This window comes from Chiloscyllium plagiosum, unplaced genomic scaffold (genome assembly GCF_037043375.1).
Source record: "Chiloscyllium plagiosum isolate Xiang-an unplaced genomic scaffold, Cpla_swu_hap1 HiC_scaffold_20, whole genome shotgun sequence".
Taxonomy (NCBI): Eukaryota; Metazoa; Chordata; class Chondrichthyes; order Orectolobiformes; family Hemiscylliidae; genus Chiloscyllium; species Chiloscyllium plagiosum.
The window spans coordinates 44,431,513-44,455,387 of NW_028270158.1; the positions used below are offsets into that span (position 1 = coordinate 44,431,513).

The 23,875-nt window shown below is 44.1% G+C and overlaps 1 protein-coding gene across 1 annotated transcript; it reads left to right on the top strand.

Moving 5' to 3' along the window:
- The first annotated feature begins 1,871 nt into the window (after positions 1 to 1,871).
- Positions 1,872 to 11,570, top strand: smim10l3 (small integral membrane protein 10 like 3). The gene is made up of 2 exons (XM_087997899.1): positions 1,872 to 2,090; positions 5,858 to 11,570. The coding sequence occupies exons 1-2, from the start codon at positions 1,908 to 1,910 to the stop codon at positions 5,876 to 5,878; spliced, it is 204 nt and encodes a 67-aa protein (XP_087854025.1). The 5' UTR covers positions 1,872 to 1,907; the 3' UTR covers positions 5,879 to 11,570.
- Positions 11,571 to 23,875: the final 12,305 nt, after the last annotated feature.

Genomic DNA, 23,875 nt, shown 5'->3' on the forward strand with positions numbered 1-23,875 from the left:
GGGCAGAGTCAGTTAAGGTTTCTCAAGAAGAGGTCATGTCTGAGAAATCTATTAGAATTCTTTGAGGAAGTAATGATCAAATTAGACAAAAGAAAGCCAGTGGATATGATCTATTTGGATTTCCAGAAGGCCTTTGACAACGTATGCAGTGTTAGGGGCAAGGTACTGGCCTGGATAGAGGATTGGTTGACTGACAGAAGGCAAAGAGTGGGAATAAAGAAGTTTTTTTTAAGATGCCAGTCTGTGACTAGTGAGTTTCTACAGGGATCAGTGCAGCATAGTTGGCACCACAACTATTTATGATATATATTAAAGAAATAGATGATTGAATTGAGGGTATTTTGGCTAAGTTTGCAGATGACACAAAAATAGGAGGGGGGACAGATAGTGTTGAGGAAGCAGAAAGGCTGCTGAAGTACTTGAACAGGCCAGGAGAGTGGACAAAGCAGCAGGTGGAATACAATGTGGGAAAGTGCGCAGTTATGCACTTTGGTAGGAAGAATAGAGGCATAGAATATTTTCTAAAAGGGGAAAGGCTCAGAGATCCGAAGCATAAATGAACTTGGAAGACCTAGTTCACGATTCTGTTAAGGTTAATGCGTAGGTTCAGTTGGCAGTTAAGAAGGCAAAACCTCTGCCTGGCTTGCTTTGTTCTTCCATCCTTCTGCTTGTCTACCTTGGACTCCAATATATTGTTTGAGCAAACTGTTGCAAATACGCTATGTTTTTCTTGTGGCGACCTCTGCCAATTTGATTTTCCCAATCTATATTAAATTAAAGTCACCCATGGTTAATGTACATCTGCAAAACTGAGAAAGCATAGGAAACAAGTTGGGTGAGGTGAATGATTATGGAAGAACGAAAGGTTGATATTTTAGTTTTTAAAGAAATGGGAAAGAGTTTATCTGCAAGAAAGTTTGTCTATATCAGCTAAATGGCAAAAGTGAGGACTGCAGATGCTGGAAGTCAGAATCTAGATTAGAGTGGTGCTGGAAAAGCACACAGGCAGCATCCGAGGAGCAGGAAAATCAACGTTTCTGGCAAGAGCCCTTCATCAGGAATGAAGGCAGGGAGCCTCCAGGTAGGGAGATAAATGGGAGGGGTGTGGGGCTGGGGGGAGAAGGTAGCAAAGAGTACAATAGGTGGGTGGGGATGGTGATAGGTCAGAGAGGAGGATGAAGTGGATAGGTGGGAAGGAAGATTGGCAGGTAGGACAGGTCATGAGGATGGTGCTGAGCTGGAAGTTTGGAACTGGGGTAAGTTGAGGTGGGAGGGGAAATTAGGAAACTGGTGAAGTCCACATTGATGCCCCTGGGGTTGAAGTGTTCCAAAACAGAAAATAAGGCGTTCTTCCTCCAGGTGTCAGGTGGTGAGGGAGTGGCAGTGGCAGTGGAGGAGGTCGAGGACCTACATGTCCTTGGCAGAGTGGGAGGGGGAGTTGAAATGTTGGGCCACGGGGCGGTGGGGTTGATTGGTGCGGGTGTCCCGGAGCAAAATGCTGACTCAGTCAAATCTTTCAGGAAATTGGTGACCCCAACTAATTTGTTGAAGTAACGAACAACTATAGAATAGAGAAATAAATCACATCAGGGGTTGACCTTTTTTAAGGGAAGCGTTTGCTCTGGGACTATTGAGATAGCAAAAAAATGTTATTTCAGTTGAAATTTTATTTCTTTATGGGATTATGACGATGTCAGACGCACGGGGCTTTGATTTGCCTCTGATTTATATCTTGGCAGGTGCTGAGGCTCAAGCACAGGCCTGACACGTTGTCATGGGAAAGTTTGATTGAAACTGACCAACTTTGAGTGGGACTTTGGGCCGGAAGGGGTGTGGCCGGAAAGGAAGGCGGGGTGAATGACGCGGTTCCGGTTTCCGGCCATTGATGCCAACCGCCCCGGGGGTATATGGCGGGATTGCTGCAGCTGCCGCCGCTCACTGTAATCGGGCCGGTCGTCCGCTCCTACGCCGTCTTCTCGAAAGGACTGAGCCGGACTCTCCTCACCTTCTTCGACCTGGCCTGGAGGCTCCGCCTCAGGTTCCCATACCTCTACCTGATCGCCTCCCTGATGCTGAACGTCCGCCTACAGGTGGGTAACCGGACAGGAGGCGTGGGGCGGAGGGGAGACTGAGCTGGAATATGGGGGGGGGTGGGGAAGAGGGGGGAGACTGAGCTGGAATGGGGGGGGGGAGACTGAGCTGGAATGGGGGGGGGGAGACTGAGCTGGAATATGGGAGGGGGTGGGGAAGAGGGGGGAGACTGAGCTGGAATATGGGGGGGGAAGAGAGGGGAGACTGAGCTGGAATATGGGGGGGGAAGAGAGGGGAGACTGAGCTGGAATATGGGGGGGGGGTAGAGAGGGGAGACTGAGCTGGAATATGGGGGGGGTGGGGAAGAGAGGGGAGACTGAGCTGGGATATGGGGGGGGGGTGGGGAAGAGAGGGGAGACTGAGCTGGGATATGGGGGGGGGTGGGGAAGAGAGGGGAGACTGAGCTGGGATATGGGGGGGGGTGGGGAAGAGAGGGGAGACTGAGCTGGGATATGGGGGGGGGGTGGGGAAGAGAGGGGAGACTGAGCTGGGATATGGGGGGGGGTGGGGAAGAGGGGGGAGACTGAGCTGGGATATGGGGGGGGGTGGGGAAGAGAGGGGAGACTGAGCTGGGATATGGGGGGGGGTGGGGAAGAGAGGGGAGACTGAGCTGGAATGGGGGGGGGGAGACTGAGCTGGAATGGGGGGGGGAGACTGAGCTGGAATATGGGGGGGGGTGGGGAAGAGGGGGGAGACTGAGCTGGAATGGGGGGGGGGAGACTGAGCTGGAATGGGGGGGGGGAGACTGAGCTGGAATATGGGAGGGGGTGGGGAAGAGGGGGGAGACTGAGCTGGAATATGGGGGGGGAAGAGAGGGGAGACTGAGCTGGAATATGGGGGGGGAAGAGAGGGGAGACTGAGCTGGAATATGGGGGGGGGGTAGAGAGGGGAGACTGAGCTGGAATATGGGGGGGGTGGGGAAGAGAGGGGAGACTGAGCTGGAATATGGGGGGGGTGGGGAAGAGAGGGGAGACTGAGCTGGAATATGGGGGGGGTGGGGAAGAGAGGGGAGACTGAGCTGGAATATGGGGGGGGTGGGGAAGAGAGGGGAGACTGAGCTGGAATATGGGGGGGGTGGGGAAGAGAGGGGAGACTGAGCTGGAATATGGGGGGGGGTGGGGAAGAGAGGGGAGACTGAGCTGGAATGGGGGGGGGAGACTGAGCTGGAATGGGGGGGGGAGACTGAGCTGGAATATGGGAGGGGGTGGGGAAGAGGTGGGAGACTGAGCTGGAATATGGGAGGGGGTGGGGAAGAGAGGGGAGACTGAGCTGGAATATGGGGGGGGAAGAGGGGAGACTGAGCTGGAATATGGGGGGGGGGGTAGAGAGGGGAGACTGAGCAGGAATATGGGGGGGGGGGAAGAGAGGGGAGACTGAGCTGGAATATGGGGGGGGGGAAGAGAGGGGAGACTGAGCTGGAATATGGGGGGGGTGGGGAAGAGAGGGGAGACTGAGCTGGAATATGGGGGGGGTGGGGAAGAGAGGGGAGACTGAGCTGGAATATGGGGGGGGGTGGGGAAGAGAGGGGAGACTGAGCTGGAATGGGGGGGGGAGACTGAGCTGGAATATGGGACGGGGTGGGGAAGAGGGGGGAGACTGAGCTGGAATATGGGGGGGGGGGGGGAGAGAGGGGAGACTGAGCTGGAATATGGGGGGGGGGGGGAAGAGAGGGGAGACTGAGCTGGAATATGGGGGGGGGGGGGAAGAGAGGGGAGACTGAGCTGGAATATGGGGGGGGGGGGGGGGAAGAGAGGGGAGACTGAGCTGGAATATGGGGGGGGGGGAAGAGAGGGGAGACTGAGCTGGAATATGGGGGGGGGGGGAAGAGAGGGGAGACTGAGCTGGAATATGGGGGGGGGGGGAAGAGAGGGGAGACTGAGCTGGAATATGGGGGGGGGGGGAAAGAGAGGGGAGACTGAGCGAATATGGGGGGGGGGGGAAGAGAGGGGAGACTGAGCGAATATGGGGGGGGGGGGAAGAGAGGGGAGACTGAGCGAATATGGGGGGGGGGGGGAAGAGAGGGGAGACTGAGCTGGAATATGGGGGGGGGGGGAAGAGAGGGGAGACTGAGCTGGAATATGGGGGGGGTGGGGAAGAGAGGGGAGACTGAGCTGGAATATGGGGGGGGTGGGGAAGAGAGGGGAGACTGAGCTGGAATATGGGGGGGGGTGGGGAAGAGAGGGGAGACTGAGCTGGAATGGGGGGGGGAGACTGAGCTGGAATGGGGGGGGGAGACTGAGCTGGAATATGGGAGGGGGTGGGGAAGAGGGGGGAGACTGAGCTGGAATATGGGAGGGGGTGGGGAAGAGAGGGGAGACTGAGCTGGAATATGGGGGGGGAAGAGGGGAGACTGAGCTGGAATATGGGGGGGGGGGGTAGAGAGGGGAGACTGAGCAGGAATATGGGGGGGGGGGAAGAGAGGGGAGACTGAGCTGGAATATGGGGGGGGGGAAGAGAGGGGAGACTGAGCTGGAATATGGGGGGGGTGGGGAAGAGAGGGGAGACTGAGCTGGAATATGGGGGGGGTGGGGAAGAGAGGGGAGACTGAGCTGGAATATGGGGGGGGGTGGGGAAGAGAGGGGAGACTGAGCTGGAATGGGGGGGGGAGACTGAGCTGGAATATGGGGGGGGGTGGGGAAGAGAGGGGAGACTGAGCTGGAATGGGGGGGGGAGACTGAGCTGGAATATGGGACGGGGTGGGGAAGAGGGGGGAGACTGAGCTGGAATATGGGGGGGGGGGGGGGAGAGAGGGGAGACTGAGCTGGAATATGGGGGGGGGGGGAAGAGAGGGGAGACTGAGCTGGAATATGGGGGGGGGGGGGGAAGAGAGGGGAGACTGAGCTGGAATATGGGGGGGGGGGGGGGAAGAGAGGGGAGACTGAGCTGGAATATGGGGGGGGGGGGGGGGAAGAGAGGGGAGACTGAGCTGGAATATGGGGGGGGGGGGAAGAGAGGGGAGACTGAGCTGGAATATGGGGGGGGGGGGGGGGAAGAGAGGGGAGACTGAGCTGGAATATGGGGGGGGGGGGGGGGGAAGAGAGGGGAGACTGAGCTGGAATATGGGGGGGGGGGGGAAAGAGAGGGGAGACTGAGCGAATATGGGGGGGGGGAAGAGAGGGGAGACTGAGCGAATATGGGGGGGGGGGGGAAGAGAGGGGAGACTGAGCGAATATGGGGGGGGGGGGGAAGAGAGGGGAGACTGAGCTGGAATATGGGGGGGGGGGGGGGGAAGAGAGGGGTGACTGAGCTGGAATATGGGGGGGGGGGGGGGGGGGGGAGAGAGGGGAGACTGAGCTGGAATATTGGGTGGGGCTAAACGGGCAGAGAGAGGGGAGACTGAGCTGGAATATTGGGTGGGGAAACAGAGACTGAGCTAGAATATTGGGGGGGGGGGTGGCGGAGGGAACACCAGGGTGTGGTAAGAACTGGAGATGTGATTACTGGAAGGCCAGGGTAATAATGGCGATGGTTATTCTGATGAGAAACTAGGTTGGCTATTGGGAGGGCCTAGTGGCTGCGATGGTTGGGTAGGGGAGGGATGTTGAGAGGTTGAGGTGGTTGGATTGTCTGGGTGAGGAGAGGTCCGGATCGGGTGTTTGGATTGGCTGGGTGTGGGGTTGCTCATGGTTGGATTTGAGACTGGGGGGATACTGAGAGTCCAGGATAGTTGCATTGGGCAGGACCTATAATTGGTGCAATTGTGTGCCTGCTGGTGTGAGAGCGATTGATAGCTGAAATAATTTCAACATATGACTTTCTTTTGCAGGTCCATATTGAGATTCACTAGTTCTGAGGTGTTTTGTTAGAGATGATCTAATACTGGAACTACAAATTTAATGCTTAATCAGCACACACTACCAGCTAATGCCAGTACTTCAGGATATGTGGAGTGTGGAAGAACTGAAGAATATTGGCTGTGCTTCCCATCTTGGAATTAAAGATGGTGGTGAAGGCTCTTCCAATGAAAGCAGATATGGGAATGATGCTTACGATCATGATACAACTAATGATGGTCACATATTTCGCACACAGCCACAGGATTTTAACTCTCTCTTTGGGGCAACCTTGCTGAAAAGAGCCTGGCCTGATGTTATGCTGAAGCATGTTCTGTTACTCCAAGTTGTCAGGAATGAGCCTACTCTTTTCAGAAGGTGGCACATTTTCCATCATTGTTTTGAATCAGTTTTTCAGACAGTCCATTACTCTCTAGATTTGGAGAGGGGAAAGAGAAATCCAGATGCAATGTTTACTCAAAATGCCCTGATAATTGACTGTCTACTGAGAGCCATTCGGTCTTTAAAGATGTTTGGAATGTGGGTTTACGTAGGGGAAGTGTTTGTGCACTTTACACATTTCTGGTTGTTTGAGAGGCCATCTGACTGCAAAGCAAATTGGCTACAATTCAAGAATCTGAAAGACAAATTAAGTTTTTCACTTGTATGTGGATTCGATGTGAGGAAGAAGTGTCCTTGGGATCTGACTGGCATCTTTTCTATGTTTTGCAAATATCCGATGCATCTTGTGCAAACTAGCTGACCCTTTTATGTTTCTCGAGCTGCTGACTTTGGAGTGCATTCTTGAATAAGAAAAACTGTCGCCTGATTTGAAATGTTCACCTTGCAATGCAGTGGACATTCGTAATAAGGGCTCTTGGTCTTGCTGTTGTGTGGCATGCTGTGCTTAAAGGTAAATTAAAGTTATCCAGTAAAAATACTGCAATTATAAGAGCTTTCCAAGTACACTTCAGTTTGTGTGTGCAGTCTTTATCTAATAACTTTGGTGTAAAAATGATTTAAGTGGCCATTTTTCTTTCAAGTTTGGCATCAGAAATGTGGCGTTGTGATGGGTTTTTTTTTTAGATTTTTATATTTATCCCTGCAAAAAGAAAGAAAAGTGAAGAATATTCTGGCAGGACTATCTGACAGGCAGTCCTTCCATGACTGTATTGTCCATTGCTGAAGAGTAATCTCTGGCCTATTCTCCACATCTTGGAGTCAGAAAGTATCAAATCTGTACCTTGGTGTCAGGTTCTTGAGCAATGGAAATTCCAAGGTAGTAGAGAACTTATGAACTCAGTGGATTTGGGGCCTCTACCTCATAATTTTTGGCAAAACACATTTCAAATGTGTCAAACGAGACCGCCCATAAACCTTCCTTACTACTGTTGAAGACTGACAGTACTCTCGCCTGTTACAGTCATGGAAGGAGCAATCCCATTATGCTGATGATCACCCTACCAGTTTTTCTTGCTACTTCACCAAGGTGAGAACATGAAGATATGAAAACCAATTCCTTTTGCTGCTCTGAGCAAATGACAATTCATTGATTACGTTTTGCTTCAGTTCTACCATTGCAGTATAGCAGTCCACAAATAATTTTCTGGAATTCGTTGCAGGTTTGATGATTTTTGTTATGGGTGTCAAGCTTGCACAGGGATAACCGCAGCACCAGGGTGAAGGATCTGAGGTTGGTACTGTTCAAGTGTTGAACACTGGGCAACATTTTAATTATCCTTCTCACTGACCTGAATGCTCCTATTTTTATTGTTTCTGTACGCTGAGGAACAAACTGGGCCAAGTGTTGAATTAAAATATAATCACTTTGGTACAGTTGAGAACAAAGGCGAGTCAAACAGTCAGGGCAGGCAGGGACAAGGTAGGACTGATAAATTAAACTGCATTTATTTCAATGCAAGAGGCCTAACAGGGAAGGCAGATGAACTCGGGGCATTGTTAGGAACTTGGGACTAGGATATAGCAATTATAGAATCTTGGCTCAGGGTTGGACAGGACTGGCAGCTTAATGTTCCAGGATACAAATGCTACAGGAAGGACAGAAAGGGAGGCAAGAGGAGGGAGAGTGGTGTTTTTGATAAGGGATAGCATTATAGCTGTACTCAGGAAGGATATTCCCAGAAATACATCCAGGGAAGTTGTTTGGGTAGAACTGAGAAATAAGAAAGGGATAATCACCTTATTGGGATTGTATTATAGAACCCCTAATAGTCAGAGGAAAATTGAGAAACAAACTTGTAAGGAGGTCTCAGTTATCAGTAAGAATATTAGGGTGGTTATGGTAGGGGATTTTAATTTTCCAAACATAGAATGGGATTACCATAGGGTTAAGGGTTTGGATGGAGATGAATTTAAGTGTGTACAAGGTAATTTTCTGATTCAGTATGTGGATGTACCTACTAGAAAAGGTGCAAAACCTGACCTACTGTTGGGAAATAAGGCTGGGCAGGTAAATAAGGTGTCAGTGGGGAAGCACTTTGGGGCCAGCGATCATAATTCTTTTAGTTTTAAAATGGTGATGGAAAAGGATGGACCAGATTAAAAGTTGAAGTTCTAAATTGGAGGAAGGTCAATTTTGATGGTATTAGGCAAGAACTTTCAAAAGCTGATTGTGGGCAGATGTTCGCAGGTAAAGGGATGGCTTGAAAATAGGAATCCTTCAGAAATTAGATAACGAGAATCCAGAGAAAGTATATTCCTGTCAGGGTGAAAGGAAAGGCTGGTAGGTATAGGGAATACTAGATGACTAAAGAAATTGAGGGTTTGTTTAAGAAAAAGGAAGGAAGGATGTGTCAGGTATAGACAGGATAGATCAAGTGAATCCTTAGAGTATAAAGAAAGTAGGGGTATACTTAAGAGGGAAATCAGGAGGGCAAAAAGGGGATGTGAGCTAGCTTTGGCAAATAGGGTTAAGGAGAATCCAAAGGGCTTTTACAAATATAATAAAGACACAAGGGTAACTAGGGAGAGAATAGGGCCCCTCAAAGATCAGCAAGGCAGCCTTTGTGTGGAGCAGCAGGAGATGGGGCAGATACTAAATGAGTATTTTGCATCAGTGCTTACTGTGGAAAAGGACATTGAAGGTATAGAATGTAGGGAAATAGATGGTGACATCTTGAAAAATATCCATTTTACAGAGGAGGAAATGCTGGATGTCTTGAAACATATAAAAGTGGATAAATCCCCAGGATCTGATCAGGTTACCCTAGAACTCTGTGGGAAGCAAGGGACGTGATTGCTGGGCCTCTTACTAAGATATTTGTATCATTGATAGTCACAGGTGAGGTGCCGGAAGACTAGAGGTTAGCTAATGTGATGCCATTGTTTAAGAAAGATGGTAAGGTCAAGCCAGGGAATTATAGACCGGTGAGCCTGACGTCCATGTTGGGCAAGTTGTTGGAGGGAATCCTGAGGGACAGGATGTACATGTATTTGGAAAGGGAAGGACTGATAGGGATAGTCACCATGACTTTATGCGTGGGAAATCTTGTCTCACAAACTTGATTGAGTTTTTTTGAAGAAGTAACAAAGAGGATTGATGAGGACTGAGCGGTAGATGTGATCTATATGGATTTCAGTAAGGCTTTCGATAGGGTTCCCAAGGGAGACTGGTGAGCAAAGTTAGATCTGACGGAATATAGGGAGAACTAGCCATTTGGATACAGAACTGACTCAAAGGTAGAAGACAGAGGATGGTGGGGCAAAGCTGTTTTTCAGAATGGAGGCCTGTGACCAGTGGAGTGCCATAAGGATCGGTGCTGGGTCCACTACTTTTCTTCATTTACATAAATGATTTGGATGTGAGCGTAAGAGGTATAGTTAGTAAGTTTGCAGATGACACTAAAATTGGAGGTGTAGTGAACAGTAAAGAAGGTTGCCTCAGATTACATCGGTATCTTGATCAATGGGCTGAGAAGTGGCAGATGAAGTTAACTTTAAATAAATGCGAGGTGCTGCATTTTGGGAAAGCAAATCTTAGCAGGACTTATATGCTTAATGGTAAGTTCCAAGGGAATGTTGCTAAACAAAGAGACCTTGGAGTGCAGGTTCATAGCTCCTTGAAAGTGAAGAAGGCATTTGGTATGCTTTCCTTTATTGGTCAGAGTATTGAGTACAGGAATTGGGAGATCGTGTTGCGGCTGTACAGGACATTGGTTAGGCCACTGTTGGAATATTGCGTGCAATTCTGGTCTCCTTCCTATTGGAAAGATGTTGTGAAACTTGAAAGGGTTCAGAAAAGATTTATAAGGATGTTGCCAGGGTTGGAGGATTTGAGCTATAGGGAGAGGTTGAATCGGCTAGGGCTTGGAATGTCAGACGCTGAGGGGTGACCTTAGAGGTTTATAAAATCATGAGGGGCATGGATAGGATAAATAGACAAAGTCTTTTCCCTGGGGTAGGGGAGACCAGAACTAGAGGGTGGTCTATGTATGGAATGAGCTGCCAGAGGAAGTGGTGGAAGTTAGTACAATTGCAACATTTAAAAGGCATCTGGATGGATATATAAATTGGAAGGGTTTGGAGGGATATGGGCTGGGTGCTGGCAGGTGGGATTAGATTGGGTTGGGATATTTGGTCGGCATGGGCGAGTTGGACAGAAGAGTCTGTTTCCATGCTGTACATCTCCATGGCACTATGAATTTGATTAACTTGCAACTGTGCAAGATACTGTAGCTGCTGGAAATCTGAAATAAAACCACAAAAGTCTGGGAGAAATTGGCACTTGTCAAGACGCATCACGTTAAGGTTTCACTTTGGTTTTCATCAGAGTACTTCTGATAGTAGGTCATTGACCTGCAACATTAACCTTGGCCTGGATTTTACAGTGATAATAGCAATGACACTGTCAGACTACTTCCTCTAAAACTGACAGTAATTTTTGGAGTGTGAAGATGCAAGGTTCGTTGTGGAAAGGTTGCCGTCAATGATTCTAGCCTTCCTATTCTTTCCACTGTTGTAACTTCCATGAGTGATCATTAGAAATCACTGAACTGATGAAACTTCCCCTCAAAGTCAGTAATCTTGCATTAAAGAAAAGCTCCATTGTGTTGAGTGTTTAATGTTCTCTGTTCATAATGCCAAACAGCCACTTTGGCCCTGAAAAACTAATGATTTATTGTGAAATGTCCAATATCCCTATACTGAATTTTAAAAAAGAAACTTTCCAAGTTTTTTGCATTTTTATTTTTGAAGCACTTTCAGCTTCTATCTTCTCATTCTGTGTTGATCCCAGTCTTTATTCTACTCTTTTTTTTTTGTTTTTAAGAATTATATGCAAGTGTAAAGTATAATCAATGCTTTTAACTTGTGGTTTACTGAATGGCTTTTTTTCCAATATGGCTGCCTACCCAGCTTAATAAATCATTTGTTCCCTAGAGCTCCCCTTTGACTTAGTGCCAGATTCAAATTCAGTTTGGGGGAAAGGAAATCCCTGAAATGCAGCTTGCTAGATAGTGCAGCTTCCTTCAAGGTCAGCAACAAATGCTATCAGTTTCCCACTCATTGTAAAATTCCAGGCCCCTTTGGGTTTTGTGTTCTCTTTGTGGGAACTGCATGGGCAGTTTACAACCATGATTGCTTACAACAGTTTTACAAAATCATGTCAATGGAAGCAGCTGTGCACATGCTTCATTGCCTCAGCCCTGATGACAGCACTGAAATAAAGAATCATTTCCTGTTCCCTAATACTGCAGTAGTACCTTATTCACATAAGTATTGGCTAAATTAACACATTTCTGCATTCTATTATTGCATTTGCATACAAATTTACAATTTAAGTTATTTATCAATTTTCGTTCCTTTGCAGGCAATTAAGTTTTATTTACTGAAGACATTATGAAACCACATTAACAGCGTGTATTTGACTTGTTGCACAAATACATTGTGCGGTTAACACAACACATAACACTAATGGTATTTTAAGGGCTCAGTATGAAGCTGCTTGTGCCTTTTGTTTTAAACCTGATACATAGAGGGTAAAAATAAAAATGCCAAATACAAGAAGTGTGAAATAGAAACAAACTTGTAAAAATGATAACAAAGAAAGCAGATTAAACACTCTCTAGGGTTGAAATTTGTTGAAATAGTAGTGAATGTTTCTCTTTGCAGCTTCTCTGTTTACCTGCCCCTGCCTAACACAGCATCTCGCACTCTCTCTCACTCTCACACTTGCTTGTTCAAAGGCTGCTGTTATAGTTCTATCTACTTACTCCAATTCTGATTTGAGTTGCTGGCTACAAAGGATTGGGGCAGGAAATGTGTGCAGAATCAGAGGGTACTTTTTGTCTCTGCAGTCTTCCCTTCTGTCTGCCTGCTGCTTGTCGTAAGAGACTTCAGGTTCAGGGGTCTGAGCAGCTTGAGAGGTTCAAGATTTCTACTTCCATTGGGCCTCTTATACAGGCAATTTTAATTTTAATAAATTGTCCTGGTAGACAAAATCTTGTCCTCCTGGCAGGCTAATGCTTTCACTTGGTATTTCACCATCTTCAAAATACACTTCTTCCCACTTTACGGTAATTCATTTAGAGAACTAGCTAACAACATCTTTTGTTTTCAGTAAAGTATTTGTTAGTGTTTATTTTTATGTATGAACAAGCATTAGTTTTTGTTTGTAATTACTTCATTTACATCACTTCCTCTATAAGGGTAGACAGTTCCACAGCTGCAGGAAATCCTGACCAGGGTGCTATTTTCATTGGAGATTGTATAGCCCATTAGACCATGAAATCTGATTATATGAACATAGGAAATATGAACAGGACAATACCATGTCCCTTGAACCCATGCCGACAGGCTTTTGCCTTGGCTACATTTCCCCTTCATAACCCTAACTCCTTTTCCTTATTTATTGGCCAAATAATGTCTCATTGTAAAGTATACTCAATGACGGAATATCCATGACACTTTTGGATGAAAATTTACAAAAGCAATCATACCCTTCGAGTGAAGAAATTCCACCTCTTCCTGCTGTAAATTGCTAATTTTCCTCATCCTGAGATGATACTCCAGTTCTAGACTTTTACAGCCATGAAAAACAGCTTTTGCTTTATCAAACCCTCAAAGAATTTTAACTTCATTTAGATCATCTCATATCCTCCTCAATCCCTGAGTGTATATGCTGCTTCTATCCTAACTCTCTTTGGGACAGCTTACTCGTTCCAAGAATCAGTCTGATGACTCATCACTACACTACTTGTGAGGCAAGTATCTTTTTGTAAGGAAACAAATTGTGCACTTGAAGTATAGTCCTAGTATAGCGAATTGGATCAGTGGATAGCGAATTGACATGCAGAGGGAATGCTTTTCTGCGTCTTGACTTGATTTGTTCCTGGGATGAACGGTTTAAGGCTGAATAGATTAGATCGTTGGACTTTAGACGAATGAGCGGTGCTCTTACAGATATGCATAAGGTCTTGAGGGTACTGGATAGGGTGGATACACATTGGGTCTTTCTTCTTGTGGGGGAGAGTAAGGCGAAAGGGTTTGGTTAAGAACAAGCTAGAGATGAGAACCTTTTTCTCTGAGGGTTTTGTGTGGATTTTTTTTTAGTGTTTATAAGGGTAGACAGTTCCACAGCTGCAGGAAATCCTGACCAGGGTGCAGACGCTGGGCCTTTAAACTTATTCAAGGTTGTTAGACTTTGGATGGATAAAGAACCTGAGGGCAACGGAGGACAAAGTGAAACTGAGACCACAACCAAATCAGCCAAGATTTTATTGAATTGTGGAATAGACTAAACAGGCTGAATGGCCTGCTCTGACTCCTATGTTCCTTTTTTAACATACTGAATCAGTGCAGGTATTCTAGTCAATATTGATTGACATTGATGCCAATTTTACAACTGACTCTCCTTTAATCCTTGTTCTGCGGTACATGCCTATGATGCAAATTGACATGTAAGTTTCAAAAAGTATTGGTGTTTCTATGGAAACTAATTATGAAATAAAAGCTTTTTAAAATCTTTTCTCCTTGGAAATTAAACCTTTAATTATAGAGGAAGAATGACATTCAGTCCAACTGCTTCATCTCTTTTCAATGCTATTAATTTATTCTTAACATCTTTTCAGCTTTCTTTGAGTAAACCAAGCACGCGTTTTGTTGACAAATATTTACAAACATTGAAAAGTTAGGCAAAACAGTGAAATAATTTCCAAACAGAAAAAAATTAAGGTTCAAGTGAATTGGCAGAAGACAGGAGATAATCAGAGGAGGATGTGCCATTGTAATTCTGTGAATTGTGAAGCCATCAATTTGTTTGTATTTATGATGAAACTGTGGATATAAATGTGTCACACAGATATAAACCCTTCTTCCAGTGATGCTCATGGGCCGGAACTGATGGGAAGGCATAGTTGGAATGACACAGTTCACATTAATTGTGGCCATAGGAATTTAAATCAAAAAGTTAATGAGAAATAGATGCAATTGTAAAATTTAACATAATAATATAGATAATTCAACAAGATTTTATTTTGATTATTTATTCTCTCATTTTCATTGTTGGGGGTATGTACCTAGGATACTAGAAGTGCTGAAGACCCAAGCTTTAATGTGTGAGAGCTCGACGTGAGGCGCAGTAACTAAAATGAACATCAATTTTAAATCCCAATCCTGTCATGTGTTCACAAACATACTATGCTGCAAAGCTCAATAGGGCAGGAATTGGAATGAATAGCAGGTGCCCCTCCCCATCCTGTCCACTTTCAGCTGAAGTCCAGAATGCTGAAGATAATCCCCACTTTAGTTGAGATCCACTAACACCATGGATTGAATGAACGCTGATCCTCAGTCAGGCTTTGAATTGCTCTGGGTGCAGTATAGTTCTTTGTCAAACATTTTGTTCATATGTTTTAGATTTGCCAAATATTGTATACTTTATTATCATCCATTATGTGATTTAAGTGACAAATTTAAGGATTTGTTTGGAAATCTGATTTATGTATAATTTGATTCATAATATGTACATAATTAATTTTAGAATAACTGACTGTTAGGATGAATTTTCCCTCTATTTAAAAATGTGTGTAATAAAATGTACCTGTCGTCCTAAATCAAGGCTGTTGTGAGGCATCTGTGAGTTGTCATCTTCAAAAGGGGAGGGGGGTGGAGGGTCTTGGGAGGAAAGGACAAGGAGGGCTGGAAAGGGGGAAATGATGTGGTGGGAAGTGAAATATGTGGAAAATGGAAGTGAAATGACAAGGTGGGTTCTGCGTGGTGACAACAAATTGAAAAGCTATAAATTCATGTTGCTACAGTGCTGGCAGCTGTCTTGTCTCTAGGATGGGTCGGTATGTGGAATGCTCAGAGTGAAAGGACGTAATAGGAAAGAACACCCACTTAATTTTATAATGTTACTCTGCAAGCATAGTTTTTCCAAGATAAATGTCAGTGAAGGTACTGTGCAATGCATGCTTTACAGTACAGGTTTCATAGGTCAAAGCCACATAGAAGTGGGTAAGCTCCAGTCTGCAAGATCAAATGCGTCTCAATAGTAAACCTACAACCTAGAGTAACCAGAAGGCTACATGTGATTATCAGATGTTCGGCAGTTGCATGCTTTAGTATATTCACCTCCATTTGGAGTCAGCCTAAATGTTCAATTATCTTCACCGTCAGTGCCAGCTTTTGCAGCAGTAACAACTCAAGTTTGGGTAAGAAATTTGTAATAAATATTAGTACTTCTTCTGAACTGTTACACAGGTAGCCTTTGTACAAAGTCATATGATTTTCCAAGCCTATGATCTCTACCATCTGGAACAACCTAGAAGATACACCAGAATAGCACCATCTCCAAATGCACACTATCCTGACTTGGATGTATGTCATTATTTCTTCATAGAATAAAAGCCTGGAAGTGTGTGAGTATTTTTGCCACACAAAATGCAGTGGCCAAAAAGAAGACACTCACCACGACCTTCTCAGAAGCCATTTTAAATGAGTAATACATGCTATAGATTACCTTCACTTCCTTTAGTGAAGTGAACAGATGCTGTCATTGAACAATAACGTCCATGATTGCATTTCACAAGTTTGCGAGTTGGCATTTTGCTGTGATTCACTTTCTGGAATTTAAAGCATGCAATCACAATTGAGTAGGTATGCCTGTTCTCCAATTCATTTTTGTTTCTCTGTGAAGCCTATAATTGTTTATTATTTCATCCAATTTGGGAAGGTGTTTTTCAGGAAAAACACGCCAAGCTGCTTTTGACTATAATTTCAAAACTACTGATTGGTTGCCAATCTTGTGCGGGTTCTTCCAACCAACTAAACTATTTCTCTGAAAAATAAATCGCTCGAGTTTTAAAGCAGAGAAAAAGCTCATTTGGCTTATATCATCCATATTGTTTGTGCTGCGCGTGAGCTTCCTTCTGATCCTAATTCACTTCACGCAATCCAAATAACATTTTGTTCCTTTCTCCCTTATATACTTATCTGACAATCCCACTATGTCGCTGGAAACATTTGGTTACTGAAGCAAGATATTAAACCGCTCCTGATATTCTTGGATGTGCATTTGAACTGCTACTTTTATCATGAGCAAAAGCTTTAAGTTTTAATAAAAAAAACTTTTAACCTTATTCTCACTGAATAACATTGTTTCTGTACTTTCTCCAAATGTAACTGATTTTGTTTGAGAGGCCTGTAAGGGGAACTTAATCAGACCTCCAGTTATCTCTGTAATTTTAACTTCAATTTGCTGTCTCAATAAACTATGTGTGTGTATACATATTTTCAGCCACAGATTATATGATAACTTCCTGCTGTGAATTCCCTGTAGGTTTGACTTTATTTTCTTTTGATAAGTTCTGTGTTATTTTCTTCTGGTCCAAAGCAAGTTTGTTTACAGTCAATTTACTGTCTTCTCAAAAGGTCAGAAACTAGTTACTTTTTGTTGATTCAATTTCTTAACATATTTCACATCTGCACAATCTGGTTAATCGTCCAAAAAAGAAAATGCAAGTTTTGCTCAATTGTCACCACTTCTTCTCCAGTAAAATTAGAATATCTCAAGAAATGGTGGTCTATTTTTAAAAAATATTACGAAACAGACTGGTTGTTCTATTTCTTATACATTGCGATCCCTTCATCCAAGATCATTTGCTGGCGTTGCTTTTTTGGACTGTTCTCTTATGATAAATATACTGTCTGTAATCACACGGCTCTTGACGTTTCCTTACAAATCTCACACATAGTGTGATAATCCAGTTTTTAAAAAGATTTTTTTTTTGTTCCCTTCACCCTAACTCTGGCCAATTTTTCTTTTGTGAACAGAAGTTCTCTCGGTGCAGTGTTGTTAATCCAATGCATACTTTCTTTCAAAGGTTTCCAATTTCAACTCTTTCTTGCATTAAATTCAAACTTGCTTGAAAGGGTTTGCTTCAAACCTGTAGCCTGCTTAACTCTCCTCATGATTAACACAGTTAATTATACTACACTTAAGTAGTCAACATTGTTGTGAGTAAACTCTTTCACAATGCAGTCTGATTATCATTGTGGTATGTTGTGATTAAAGGTGTCGTTTACTTGACAGATGATCTTGCCAGTGAGGATTGATTCATGAATGGACCTTTAGAACTAATTTAGAGTCATTTAGCCAACTGTAAAATGTTATTTTAAATTCTTTATTTATGATTTTGTGACTCCAGCAGTACATCCTGACTTAAGTTCTCACCCTGATTATTGAATCTTTACCGGGTCTCACGCACATTATTTTTGCAACACCCTTAAATGTATTTAAAGGAAGGGAAAAAATGAGTTGGAACTTTGTAGCAGGCTTCTGTCCTGGGCACGAAGCATAGTTTTCAGTATAACATCTTTTAAAAGACAGCACTTGCAACAGTGCTGTCTTAATATGATACTGGAAATGTTAGACTTTGAATTTATGCTGAAACCTCTGGATAGCACTACCAATTGAGGCATGACTGATATCCTCTGCTCTTCCTGTGCTAGCCTGTTGCCTATCTTCCATCAGCAGAATTTGTGAGACTCTTCAGCCCTAGATTTCAGCAAGATGCATCAACTCTTCCAATTTTATGCATTGTCTTTCATCATCTTCTGAATTCTAGTTGAAACCTTCAAGAGTACCAGGCATATTTCTTTTGTCAGTGCACTGTGATCATGCAAAAAGAGTTCCAGCACCTCGATCTTACTAACTAACAGGGTTGACCAATCAGTCCCTTTAATACAATCACAGCTGATCGAACAATTCAATGATTTTACTCATACCATCCTCATAACTCTCCTGACAGTGTGGAAGCAGGCCATTCAGCCCAATGAGTTCACACTGACCCCCACCTATTCCTGTAACCCTGCATATCCTATGCCTAATCCACCTAGCCTGCACATACCTGGATTTAGCATAGCCAATCCACCTAATCAACATGTCTTTAGACCATGAAAGGAAACTGGACCACTTGGAAGAAACCCACACAGAGACTGGGACAATGAGCAAACTCTACACAGACAGCCACCTAGGTTCCCCTGTGCTGTGAGGCAGCAGTACTAACCACTGAGGCACCATGCCACCCTACACTAATGATAATCAAACATTTATCAATTTCTACTTTAAATATATGCGAAATCTGATGTTCCATAAAACACTGGCATGCAGAATTCCAAATATTCATCACCCCTGAGTAAAAAACATTTCTTTCCATCTCAATCAATATAGTATCCCCCTTATTTTTGAATTACAGCCCCTGCTTTTAGAGTTCCCAACCAGGAGAAACATCTTAGCTGCATGTATTCTGTCCATTCCTTAAGTATTTTGTAAGTTTCAATGAGATCATGTGTTATTCTTTGAAATTCTAACCTGAAAGCTTGTGGATTTGGTGCCAGTCATAGAGATGTACAGCATGGAAACAGACCCTTCGGTCCAACCCGTCCATGCTGACCAGATATCCCAACCCAATGTAGTCTCACCTGCCAGCACCCGGCTCATATCCATCCAAACCCTTTCTATTCATATACCCATCCAGATGACTTTTAAATGTTGCAATTGTACCAGCCTCCACCACATCCTCTGGCAGCTCATTCCATACACGTACCACCTTCTCCGTGAAAAAGTTGCCCCTTAGGTCTCTTTTATATCTTTCCCCTCTCACCCTAAACCTATGCCCTCTAGTTCTGGACTCCCCAACCCCAGGGAAAAGACTTTGCCTATTTATCCTATCCATGCCCCTCATAATTTTGTAAACCTCTATAAGGTCACCCCTCAGCCTCCGACACTTCAGGGAAAACAGCCCCAGGCTGTGGGCTGGATGCTATTAGCCACCAGGCAGGTGAGAACTACTCCTTGTGCCTTGTGTTTGGTTAGGGAATCAGGAGGTGAGTTACTTGCTGCAGTATTCCTAGATGCTGACCTGCTGTTATAGCCATTGTTTTTATGCAGCAAGTCCAGTTGAGTTTCTGGTCAATGGTAACCATGACTGTATGACTTTATGTTGATAGTAGGGCATTCAGTAATGTTAACACCATTGAATGTCAAGGGATGAGGGTTAGATTGTTTCTTTTTAGAGCTGGTGATTGTCTGGCATTAGTGTGATGTAAATGTTACTTGCCACTTGTCAGCCTGATCCTGGATATTATCCAGAGCTGAAAAATGTGTTGCTGAAAAAGCACAGCAGGTCAGGCTGATCCAAGGAGCAGGAGAATCGATGTTTCGGGCATAAGCCCTTCTTCAGGAATGAGGAAGGTGTGCCAAGCAGGCTAAGATAAAAGTTAGGGAGGACGAACTTGGGGGAGGGGCATTGGGAAGTGCGATAGGTGGAAGGAGGTTAAGGTGAGGGTAACAGGCCGGAGAGGGGCTGGGGGGGGGAGAGGTCGGGAAGAAGATTGCAGGTCAAGAAGGTGGTGCTGTCCGAGGGTTGGGACTGAGATAAGGTGGGGGGAGGGGAAATGAGGAAGCTGAAGAAATCTGCATTCATCCTTTGTGGTTGGAGGGTTCCTAGGCAGAGAGGAAGAGCGTCTCATCTTCCGCCTAGGAACCCTCCAACCACAAGGGATGAATGCAGATTTCTCCAGCTTCCTCATTTACCCTCCCCCCACCTTATCTCAGTCCCAACCCTCGGACTCAGCACCGCCTTCTTGACCTGCAATCTTCTTCCCGACCTCTCCGCCCCCACCCCTCTCTGGCCTATCATCCTCACCTTAACCTCCTTCCACCTATCACATTCCCAACGCCCCTCCCCCAAGTCCCTCCTCCCTAACTTTTATCTTAGCCTGCTTGGCACACCTTCCTCATTCCTGAAGAAGGCCTTATGCCCGAAACGTCGATTCTCCTGCTCCTTGGATGCTGCCTGACCTGCTGCGCTTTTCCAGCAACACATTTTTCAGCTCTGATCTCCAGCATCTGCAGTCCTCACTTTCTCCTGGATATTGTCCAGATCTTGTATTTAAACATTAAATGCTTTCAGCCTCTGAGGAGTCATGGATGGTGCTTGACATTGTGCTCATTGAGAGAAGGTCATTAATAAAACAGTTGAAGGACACTATGCTGAGGAACTCATGCAGTGATGTACTAGAGCTGAAATGACTATCTCCAACAGTCACAACCATATTCAAAGGTGCTAGACATGACTCCAATCAATGGACAGTTTGGCCCGATTCCTTTTGATTCCAGTTTTGCTTGGGCTCCAAGATGCCCTACTCTGTTGAATGCAGCCTAGATGTCATGTCACTCTTGCCTCAATTCTGTAATTCAGCTCTTGTCTAGGTTTGAATCCAGGCTATAATGAGGTCAGGAGCTGAGTGGCCCTAGCAGAACCTAAACTTGCTGTCACTGATCGTTATTGATGAACAGTTGCTGCTTGATGTTGATGACACCTTTCATTACATTACTGATGATCAAGAGTAGAATGGGACAATAATGATTGGCAGGGTTGGATTTGTTCTGCTTTTTGTGTCCAGGGCATAGCTGGGCAATTTTCCACATTGTTGGGTAGATACCAATGTTGTGGCTGTACTGGAACAGCTTGGCTAGGGAAACAGCAAATTCTGGAGCACAAGTCTTTCCTTTTATTGTTGGAATGTTGCCAGGGTCCATAGCCTTTGAAATCAAACTGGCTGAAGCTGGCTATCTGTGATGCTGGGCACCAATGGAGGAGGCTACAATGGATCATCTGCTTGGTACTTCCAGCTGAGGATTGCTTCGAATACTTTAGCCTTATCTTTTGCACTGATGTGTTGGACTTTTCCATTATTGAGGATACAGATATTTATGGAACCACCTTCCCATTATAAATTCTCCTAACTTTGTTTTTACAGGATAAAAAACCAAAAGAACTGCGAATGCTGGAAATCTGAGACGAACAGAAATTGCTGGAAAAACTAAATACATCTGGCAGCATTTGGGCAGAGTAAATGTTTCAAGTCCAGTTCCACAGATGTTGCCAGACCTGAGAATTTTCAGCAATTTCTGTTTTTGATTCTACTTTTAATGGACCAACATTCGTCTTAGTTAAACTTTTCCTTTTTCACATAGCTGCAGAAGCTTATACAATACACTTTTATATTGTTTACTAGATTGTATTTGTATTCAATTCTTGTGTTCCTTATTAGTTTCTTGGTTGTCCATTGCAGTATTCCAAAAACATCCCAATCCTCAGATTTATTACTATTTTTGCCCACTTTATAAACCTTTATTAATCTTATATCGTTCTTAATTTCCTTTGTCAGCCACAGTTTGGATTAGATTAGATTAGATTCCCTACAGTGTGGAAACAGGCCCTTCAGCCCAACAAGTCCACACCGACCCTCCGAAGAGTAACCCACCCAGACCCATCTCCCTCTGACTAATGAACCTAACATACGGGCAATTTAGCGTAGCCAATTCACCTAACCTGCACATCTTTGGACTATGGGAGGAAACCGGAGCACCCAGAGGAAACCCACGCAGACACAGGAAGTGACTGGCCTTTTTGAGCTTTTGCACCTTGAAAGAATGCATAGTTATTGTAATCCTCGCAAAAGTTTATTAAAGGCTTTACATTGCCATGCTTTCATAATATCCCTAATTAAAATTTAACACTCTTGTTTCAGATTGAACTTCCCCATTTTCAAATGTAACGTAACATTTTACCATATTATGGTCACTCATCTCTAAAAGTTCTTTTATTAAATGTCCCTTTTTCATTCCACCATGCTAGATCTAAAAAAGCTTATCCTCAAATGGCTCTTCAATATGCTGGTCTCGAAAACAGCCCTAATACACTCCAGAAACTCACCTTCCACAGCTCACTTGGTTTATCCAGACTGTATGCAGATTGAAATTAGCCATGATTATTGTGTTGCCATGCTACAAGCTTCTCTCATCTTCTGATTTATACCATGCTCCACACTATTTGGTGACCTATAAATAATTCCAACTAACATCTTCTACCACTCACTGTCTCTTAAATAGAATCTATGTATTGTTCTTCTAATCTGAGCTCCTCACTTATTAATATGCAATTGCATATTAATATCAGTGTAACTCTGCCTTTTCCTTCTAATCTGTCTTTCCCAAATGATGAATATGTTTGAATATTTAGTTCCTAGTCCTGGTCACTTTCCAGCCAGGTTTAATGTAATAGCCATTACAGATAAACATTTATGTCTCATGGTGATTTTTAGGTAATCTATCTTGTTGCAAATGCTGCCGGCATTTAGGTAGAGTGCCTTCAACATTGCCTTTTTGACATCATTCCACATTGGAGGTATACTTGATGCTTGGCTTTGTTTCTCCTGTCTTCTAGTCTCCCTCACAAGCTTTTCTACTTCCTATTACCAACTTAACTCCCAATTTGGATTAACCCTCTGTCTCCCCACCCCCCCCCACCCCCTGCAATCTGAATTGCCCCCCCCCATTTCTGAAGAAGTCATACTGGACTCAAAACATTAACTTGTTTTTCTCTCGACAGAAATTGCCAGATCTGCTGCATTGCTCCAGCATTTTCTGTTTTTGGTCCAGATTTTCATCATCCATCATCCCCAATATTTTGCTTTTATTTGTTCGACGATGATACAAGAAGCACCTCTCACGCAACAGGTAGTGGAATTCTGGAATTTGTCCATCCAAAAATGCAGATTGTGCTGGGGAATCAACAAAAAATTTCAAACTGGTGGTCAATCAATTTATATTAGAAGGGTTGTGAAATGAAAGTGGGTAGGTAAAATTAAGATTCAGATCAGCAATGGTCAAATTGAATAGTAGAACAAACCTATGAGGCTCACAGCCCTCGTAGCCAAACATCTTCACGTGAACTGATGTCAAATGCTGATCTTGTAGATCTACCAGTAGTTTGTAAGTATCACACCATATTGGGCTTACAGGACAGACTTAAGAGGAGGGGAAAAAGACTTGCATTTCTATAGTGCTGTTGACAACTGCAGGTTGTCCCAAATTGATTTACAGCCAATACGATCCTTTTTGAAGTGTAGCCACTATTGCAATATAGATAAATACAGCAGCCAATTTGATCACAGCAAAGTCTCACAAATAACAATGAGATATATGATCAGATATTCTGTTTTAATGATGTTGATTAAGGGATAATCACTCTCCATTGAAAAGCACCATATAAATGCAAGCTCTTCCCCTGTTTACATTGAGATGCCTTCTCTTATCCCTACTGAACATAAATATAACTTGAGAACAAACACAACCTTGAACCTTTCCCATCTACGTGGATCAGTACCATTGCTCAGGCTGAATAGTCCAAGGAATCCAATGTCCTTTAAAACAGAAATAAGGAATTCAGTCTCTTGAACAATGTTACTTTCAAATGATCATTTCTCTGAAATAATACTGGAAGGGCAGCCCCTTGTGCTTCACTTGCAGCTTTCTTTTTAGATGTTTCCTACTCAAAGCAAGGCTTTGAAGTGTCTCTAGTGTGTACCTGTGAACTGCCAATTGTGATGTAATTATATGTCTGTTCAAGATATTCTATATAAATTTAAGTAGCTGTTGTTGCATTTAAATAACTACTTTCTTGTGTTTGTTGGAAGTGTAC